Here is an 8925-nt window from a genome sequence, read left to right as displayed (position 1 = left end):
CAGCGTACTGGTCACATTTTACTCAGCGCGGACGACCCAGCGTACTGGTCACATTTTACTCAGTGAGGACGACCCAGCGTACTGGTCACATTTTACTCAGCGCGGACAACCCAGCGTACTGGTCACATTTTACTCAGTGAGAACGACCCAGCGTACTGGTCACATTTTACTCAGTGAGGACGACCCAGCGTACTGGTCACATTTTACTCAGTGAGGACGACCCAGCGTACTGGTCACATTTACAAGGACGACCCAGAATACAGCCACACAAACAGGACAGAGGCAGCTGGCGTCCTTCTGTGCTTGATTGACCTTGTGATTTCATTTTGTGTTTCCTAGATGGCGGTCCGGCTGCGTTGGTGCCGCACGTGCCCGCCTCCGTACCCTTGCCCCTCGCTCTGCCTCCAGCGTCCAGTATGAGCGGGGGCCCGGGGGCAGACGGCAGCCCGGCGGCGCCAGGAGCAGGGGATGATGGGATAGCGGTGAACCCCGCCAGCCCCGCCGGACCCACCCCACCAAACCCACAGACGCCCGAGGACCAGACAGCGGGCGAGATGCAAGGAGAGACGGAGGGAGAGATGGAAAAAGAGACAGAGGCAGAAGAGACGGAGACGGAGGAGGAGAAGGCCAAGCGTCTGCTGTACTGTTCGCTCTGCAAGGTGGCTGTCAACTCCCCCTCCCAGCTGGAAGCGCATAACAGCGGTAAGCACCCCCCCCCTCCCCCTGACAGCTTTTATAAATTATCTTTTTGTTTGCACTGAACCCGTTTCCCCATACTAAATAAAATATTGTAGGCTGTTGATTGCAGTTATATATCACCGCGCAGTGTTCCAAAAGAGCTGTATTTTTTTGCATATGTAGAATTTACACCCAGTGAGCTGAACGTGTTTTCACCAAAAATGTCTTTGGTCATATATCATGTTACGGGAGGCCTGTGAAGGAGACTTGTTTGCTCAGTCTACACACGCCTAGAAATACACACAGCATCCCAAGCCATCCGCTTGACCTCTAGTGGGAATAGCAGGTGTGTTTGTCCTTCGCATGACCATACATCACCAAAATGAGTTTAAACACGACACCAAAAATAATTGGCTATAAAAGACACGTCTCAAAAATAGGTAAATAGTTGCGTAGCGCTGCTTTATCACGCTGCGAGCTCTTTGTGTGTGACTTGGGCAGATCCAGTCCTCTAAGTCCTCTTCACAGAGCTGTGGAGGGGTGGAGGGGTGAGTGTGGCAGAGCAGTGGTCCTCTGGAGAGAGATTAGACTGGCCACGAGCCACACGCTCTGCACTTAGGCGGAGATAGAGAGGGGATCTGCCACTATCTTATCAGCAAAAAGCTCCACCTCATCGCGATGCACGGGTCAAACTCATATGTCCTTTTCACACAGCGGGCAGGGAAAAGAGAGAGAGAGAGAGAGAGAGAGAGAGAGAGAGAGAGAGAGAGAGAGAGAGAGAGAGAGAGAGAGAGAGAGAGAGGACCAGAAGTGGAAAAGTGCACAGAAAATCAGCTCCCATCAGATTAGAGACCTCTCAGTAGTACTCTCCCTTCCCTACCACTGGACCTACTTTAAGGCTTTGGAATATTGCTAATTAGCAAATGCAGCTAATGGGCACAAATTACTGTGTGCTTTTCTTTGGTCTCAGACTCTAGCCTACCAAGTTGATTTTTTTTTTCTTTGTGACTCCTTCATGAACTCCCCACATCAACCTCATCAGACCCACAGTACCACAGACCACACTAGTGGGCATGAATTGCCTTTGAAATGAAACACTTCCCTACACACTCCCTAGAAACTTCTGGAGAGTTAGCTTTAGCCGTTCCTTGATTAGCACCTCTCCTCACCCTCCCCAGGCACCAAGCACAAGACCATGCTGGAGGCCCGGAGTGGCACGGGCTCCATCAAGTCCTTCCCCCGCCCCGGCGTCAAGGCCAAGGTGGTGCCGCCAACCGCAGCGATCACAGGCCTGCAGAACAAAACGTTCCACTGTGAGACGTGCGATGTGCATGTTAACTCCGAGACACAGCTGAAGCAGGTGAGCAGTGCGCACGTGAAGCGCTGAGTCATGTCAGGGATGCGTCAAAATAACCATCATCTCTCACCATCTGTTCCCGTTCGGTTCCCATCTGAGCATCTTCCCGTCTCTCTTAATGACATTTTTGATATCCATTCACCAACCAGTGTAAATACATATGTATTGTTTATGTATGTATTTCTTTTTTAGATAACGTTTATAAACTCTAACGTAAACATTCTTAGAAAAAAACCTATAAGGGGGTGATGACTTAAGTGCTTACTGATGCAAGGTGTTTTCAATGTCGTCCGGCTTTGGCAGCCTGAGTAGCTACTGTAGCCAGCGCAGGTGCGTTACTTTGTCTCTTCTTCTCACCTCGGCTCACAAAGTGCCTTTGCTGAAGCGTCTCTCTGTTTTGTCCCCTGCAGCACATCAGCAGCCGACGTCACAAAGACCGAGCGGCAGGAAAGCCGGCCAAACCTAAATATAGCCCCTACACCAAACCCCCGAGAGGACAGACTAAACAACCGGTATGTCTCTTCTCCTCCTCTCCCTCGGTCTCCTCTCCTCTTGCCTCGCAGCAGGAGCGGTCGAAGCGAGGTGAGCGAGGACCGGAGGCTCTTTGGCCAGCCCCCCCCCCCCCCCAAATCCCCCAGCAGCTCCGAAGCTTGTGACAGCTGAACCAACACGAACCCTGGAAGCCTCTTCGAGGGGGTCCTGACCTTTTCAAAGTTGCCGGGAACACAACGTTTTTTTCCCTCTTATTTCCCTCTCGGCCGCTGTCCTAATAACGCAGTTAATTTACGGCTGGGACTGGACGCTTGTAGTGCGACTCCAGCTGTGTGCCGTGACTCCGTGCCAGACATTGTAATTGTTTCACTTTTTCGCGCCACATTTCAGGATCATAGTTTCTGTCCCAGGTGTGATGTGTCTGGATAGCATTACATAACTAACGTCACTGGCCTCTTTCCCAGATGGGAAAGTGATGGGAATAGGATGATCAGGCTTCATTTGCAGGTGTCTGTAGCAATGCAGTTGAAGTGGTGGGAAAGATTGCACTGTTTTGAAACACAGAGTTTCACAGAGATGACTGCAGAGGGAGAAGAATGTATAAGACCTGAGCTAGTTGGCAAGTTTAGCATGAGACACATTTACAAAAATCACATTTCCAGCATCACTCTGGGACTAATTAGTGGTGTTCCCACCATTTGTAAGCTATTTATTTGCAATGGCACAGTGACGACGTATAATGTTGGTTTTGGGAAAGTGAGTCGTATATTGCATGTGGTATCCCTGAACGACTGGTCAGCCAAATGTCGGTGTGAGGGATGAGATGGGCCGTGTATGTATGGCAGGGCACTGAATGTGGTGTTGTGTCCTCTCTCCTCAGGGGAAGCTGTCGCTGGGTAAGGAGCTGTGCCAGGCGCTGCCGGCCGGGTTGATGCCCTCTCATCTAGCGGCCATGGCTGCTGCTGCCGCTGCCATCAACTCCGCCTTCCCCATGCGCTCCAGTGCTACCCCCTCCCTTTTTCAGACTCAGCCCCTCCCCGCCGCGCTCCTCCGCCCCGCCCCTGGGCCTGTCAGGACAGCCCACACGCCCGTGCTCTTTGCTCCCTACTGACCTCTGAACTTTGAACTTTGGACTGCCTGCCGGAGGGCAGGTTCAGGCTTGGGAGTTCCCCAAGGCACTCCACTTGGGACCTTTCCAATCAACAGCTACACCCCCCCACCACCCAAAAAACCTCTCTGATCCTCCCCTTTGGATCTGGACTTTTGTTTGATATCACACCGCAATAATAAAAAAAAAACCACACACCAAGGTAACTATGCAGTGTTGTTCCAGACTTGAAGCTCTAAATGTGTAAGGAATATATTGATTTTTTTAGATTAACTCTCTGTGTCCATTAAGGTCATTGCTTCTGTCAGAAACATGTTCTGCTATGAGAATATTGATACAGAGAGTAGACAGGCGGGGGAAATGGTCTTTGCTGTTTGCACTTTAACCCCCTTTTACGCTGGATGTCCTCAGTAGTTTAGACGTCTGTGACTTAATCCCTCTTGTATAGTGTATGTGTAGGTGGCTATTTGTGTGTGTGGGATTGGATTTATGTGTGTGCCTGCCTGTGTATGAGCAAATGTGTAGTTGTGAGTGCATGTGTATGTGTGCAGAGACATCTGAGAGAGAGAGAGAGAGAGAGAGAGAGAGAGAGAGAGAGAGTGTATATGTTTGTTTGTGTGTGTGTGTGTGTGTGTGTGTGTGTGTGTGTGTTTGTTTACTTACAGCAGTGCAATGTGAGGATGATTGGGACACCTACGTGATCAGGAGATCAGAAGCGGGATCTTCTCCAAATTGAAATGCTGCTGCTCTGTTTCTAGATCCCATAGCGTATGGAGCGCTGGCTGCCACGCAAAGAGATGTGTACATACATACAGGCGAGGCACGCGTCGCGTGTGTACGGATTAGTGATGTGAGTGGGAGACAAGGACTGTGAGAGCCCGCCCTCCACCTCTGACATCCTTGCAGACATCCCAATGAGTATGTCATAGGACCACAGCAAAGCTTGTCTTATCTGAGCTGTCAATGTGAAAAGAAGATGAATCATTTCATTTCAAATAAAGAAACTTACTTTGTTATTTTAGCTTCAGTCTCGATTGAAAACAGACACACTCACTCACACACACATACAGAGAGAGAGAGAGAGAGAGAGACTTCAACAACCCAGTTGTTTTGTTTCATGTTAATGGCTCATTAAAATCAGGCATACTTAAAAGTCCATGGCAATTATAGGTTACTCATTTGGTGCAAAATGCTTTGAAAGCTAAACAGTCAATGACTGAGGGAAAAACACAGTGGGTCTGACCTAATTACTGATCCAACTGAAACTGTGCCCTTTGCTACTAGACTCAACATCATCCCACTGTCTCTACCTTCTGATTCAGAGCACCCTTTGGGATATGCAGCACCCATCAATTTTGCATCTTGACATTTTTTGCAGGGCGTATTTGTCAAAGCACCATAAGTCATCAGGTGTTTCGTGAACCCCATAATTTTCAGGCAAAGACCTCTTTGTGAACTCTCCCTCTCTCTCTCTCCTCTTGCATCATACCCTGTATCTGAAGTTTCACATGAGCTTCGAAAAGTCAGTCACACACACACACACACACACACACACTCACATACAGAAAGAGAAGAAGTTTTTGCTCTCAGCTTTGCTAGCACTCTAAAACTAATATAGGCAGCCACTCTGATGCGCAAAAAAACCCCACTAAGCCCGCTGAGCAGGATCATTGGCAGCATCTTGCTCCTATTACGTCCTCTGAAACAATAATAGGGAACATCTGTTTCTCTGGGACGGGGACTTCTCAATCTATGGTTCCAGGGAGCTATCAGCGACTCCACACATGCATAACAGCCCGCTGTGTACACACACACACACACACACACACACACATACACACATGCCCTCTCCCAGTGCCACAGCTGGTGGGAGTCCACCCTGCAAAAAGAGCTCTGGTTACGGCCCTGTCACCTTGTGAAAACGCTGAAATACGGGATAGCAACGTGCCAGGGCTCAGAGTGCAGCAGCGGTAGCAGTCGGTCGAAGTGGCTTATTTGAACCTTGTAACTGAAAGGGAACTATGATAAAAGCTTTTTTTTCCTGGCCACTATGTCTGTTCTTTTTCATTCTGTTCACTGTCCAGTGCAGTGTTTTTGTTTGTCCAGTGCAGTGTTTTCGTTGTTGGGCCCCATGGCACTGTGCTCTGAATCCATATTTAACTACGCTTGAGTGGAGTACATAAATGGTTGTGGGTTTTTTTTCTTCATTGTTTTTTTCCGTTGCAGGCAGCAGGATTCTTTTCAGCATTATTTTTTCAGCATTATGCACAACACATTTGTAACACCTGGGACCTTGTCTCTTCAGTTTTTTTCCCCCGCTGCCTGAAGGTATATGTGAGAAGGAGAGAAAAGAATAGGAGGAGCCCGCTGACGAAATCCCTGGAGGCCAAACTGGCCGCTTCGTACGCTTGTGCTTGTACTGCAAAGCTTTGATTCCTGATCATGACAAATGTAGTAATTAGCATTCCTTTACCGTTGGAAAGAAGGAAAGAGGGGGGGGAAACGGCTGGAGATTTTCATTCTGCAGAGCTCTTGGCTCCTGGAAGCTATGCTTCGGAACACCGGCACTCCCTCCGAGTCCTGCGCTGTCCTGCAGCTCAACCCCGAGTTCTCCCTGGCCTCGCACGGGGGAACTTCATGGATCATGTTGACAGATTTTTCATCAGAGGTTTTTCAGAGATTGTTATCGGGATTTGAAATATTGGAGCGCTCATAAGACCTGTCATAATCAATCAAAATGACATATGCCCTGGAAAAGCCTGAGACAACTATGGGGGCATGGCTACAGAGTTGCCCTTTTGTCTTTAATTAATAAGCACTGACGGTCCATGCTCTCTGCATGTGAAAGGGATGGACCAATCTATTTTGTGTCTACTACATTCACTGCAGAATAATATTAGAATACATGACAGTTCTGATTTGACTAAATGTGATTTAATGGATGGTTGTAATGTCATGGTTGACATATAAGCCAAAGCAGCTCTCTGCTTTCCAAAGACAGCTAAGATGTGTGGTCACAGATTTTATTTTCCTACTTTCTCAGGAGTGACTAAGACTCTCCCTTGGCAGGGTACTGCTCTAATTTGGAGACACCCAAAGAAATATGGGTTAAGTATCTAGATGATGGAAACACTTTCTATGAACCCAGTATCCATAGTGGTAAAACATTATAAACACGTTCAGAAAGAGTTATAACATATTAATAAAGTCTCATGTTTAGTCTGTATAACCATTTATTACTGAAACTAATTCTAAAAGATTATTTCACCTCTGTAATGTCACCATATTAATGATCTAGTGGTACAAGAAGCTTTATTTAACATTATGATGCTTCCTGTTGCAAAGGCTTTTACAATTACATAATTACACTTTATGAGTGCATTTATTATTATGTATGAACAGCTAAAGCCTTTTGTCAATGAATATGCTGCATTGAGACTACTTTATAAACCTTTATGCATGTGGTTAAAAGGCTTTCTGGATTCTGACTGTAAACTGCTATCTAGATGGCCCTCCAGACAGTACATGACTCGTGAACATTTTTGAACTTATTGAGATTCACCAGATTTGTACCAGCCGAATTAGGAGCCGCTCTGTTCCAAAGCCAGTTGCTGTGTGGTGTCCAGACTGTATGTGAGATGCAGGCCACGTTACTCAACCACTGGCAGTGGCTGAGGGTATCCTCAATGAGTTGTCAGACGCTCTTTCTCGGATGAAATTCGATTCTTCCAACAGAACCAGACAGAGCAAACGAACACAGCCTTCCAATTCTCGCTCCAGGGTGTGTGTTTTTTCTGCATTTTCGCTGCCAGCATTCAGGCGTTGTGCAAAAACAGAAGAGGACGAATGTTTGGAGTGCCAGAGCTTTTCCTCCATGTCTCCACTTGCTCAGGGGAAGCCATTGAGCCATTGCCAGGTGTGGTGAGCGGAGTTAGGAGAGACGGGTTGACCCTCCGTTGACCAGCAGTCTCCAAGAACGTGTCTCGCCCTCTGTTTTAAGGGGGTCATAAATTCCCTCCATGCGAGGTGGGGGGGGGGGGGGGGGGGGGGGCTGGGGGGCTGGGGGGGGGGGGGGAGGGTTCTCTGTGTCAGAGGATGGGCTCAGTGATGATCACACAGCTTCTACTGACATTTTCTGCTCGCTAATGCCAGCCCCGCTCCATGTTTTTCGGAAATGAGGTTGATGTTGGGAACGCATCCAAGAGCTTAAGAGAAAGCTGGAGAGCCTGCACACATCAACAACACACAACATTTCCCACTCATCAGTTCTGTTTACACCATTATCAGATCTGTTTGCTGATATTTAAGGGCCTGTGAAATGCTCCCACTTCTTTCTTTCTCTCTTCTGTGTTTGCTTGCCCACCCCCCCGTCTCTTAGCCATCGCCGTGTGATCAGTGATGAGGTGTGATGAAGCCGAGGGGGGAGATGTGACAGTAATGTATTCCAGGGGCAGAGTTATCATCTTAATGGGACTGTCAGCGAGGTGTCAGCTCAGGGTCTCAGGTGACACGTAGGACAGGTGATGCATGCCGCGGGCTCAGCACATCGCCACCCAATGCCAGCCAGCCAACCAACTCGAGGTGTCACCTTGGGTTTCTTCAAAACAGAATCTGCATAAACTCAAATTTTGTTAAAGGTGCTGAATTTGTAGAGGAACCTAGAATGGCACCGGTTTGCCTCAAACATTACGTTGGTCTCATTTTTTTTCTCCCCCCTTGCTCTGTGCAAATTGCAGTCCAATTAAGTGGAGAACACATTAGCAACCCATTGAAATCACTAATAGAAAGGCAGCAATGGGGAATGTGACAGTAATGTCTGGTGAATTATGGCAAGTGCACGAGGGAGTGGATTAGAAGCCCCCTGCCCTCGTCCCCTGATGCGTGTGGGTGTCTCTCTCGCTCCGAAAAAACCACCACACAGCTATTTGCAATCAGATAAAATCATGATCAGCCGATTGATTTCTGTGTTTATATTATGCACGAGTTCACAGCAGAGCCTTTTTCTGCATGGGTTCTGAAAAGGTCATGGCACTCTCATTATCATTAGTGAGTGGGTTTTGTGTGTGGGAGCGCACATGTGTGAGAGAAAGTCAGAGAGACTTAAAAGAGAGTGCACTGCTGCCATCTTCTGGGCCATACAGGTATGTGCAATGTGCAACAAGTGCAATGTAAAGATATATCGGCCTCCTATTTGTTTTAACATGAATGTGTTAAAGACATTAAAATTGAGTCTGTCAGGCTCTGTAGAGGGGAAAGGCAGGATAACCTCTCAGGACTGAAAATGACATTC

General features: G+C 47.8%; 1 protein-coding gene across 3 annotated transcripts in view; it reads left to right on the top strand.

Moving 5' to 3' along the window:
* The window catches only part of znf385d (zinc finger protein 385D), a 71646-nt gene extending 66995 nt beyond the window's left edge, over nucleotides 1–4651 (top strand). For all 3 annotated transcript variants that reach the window (XM_042107398.1, XM_042107400.1, XM_042107399.1), the window contains 4 exons: nucleotides 340–702; nucleotides 1857–2038; nucleotides 2446–2547; nucleotides 3408–4651. In XM_042107398.1, coding sequence (XP_041963332.1) covers nucleotides 340–702; nucleotides 1857–2038; nucleotides 2446–2547; nucleotides 3408–3638 — 878 coding nt within the window. In that variant the 3' untranslated portion in view covers nucleotides 3639–4651. The remainder of the gene's footprint in view (nucleotides 1–339; nucleotides 703–1856; nucleotides 2039–2445; nucleotides 2548–3407) is intronic.
* The last annotated feature ends 4274 nt before the right edge of the window (nucleotides 4652–8925 follow it).

Source organism: Alosa sapidissima, chromosome 10 (genome assembly GCF_018492685.1).
Source record: "Alosa sapidissima isolate fAloSap1 chromosome 10, fAloSap1.pri, whole genome shotgun sequence".
NCBI classification, from domain to species: Eukaryota; Metazoa; Chordata; class Actinopteri; order Clupeiformes; family Clupeidae; genus Alosa; species Alosa sapidissima.
Note: the sequence above shows the minus strand (reverse complement) of the source record. Positions and strands in the feature narration are given on the sequence as shown.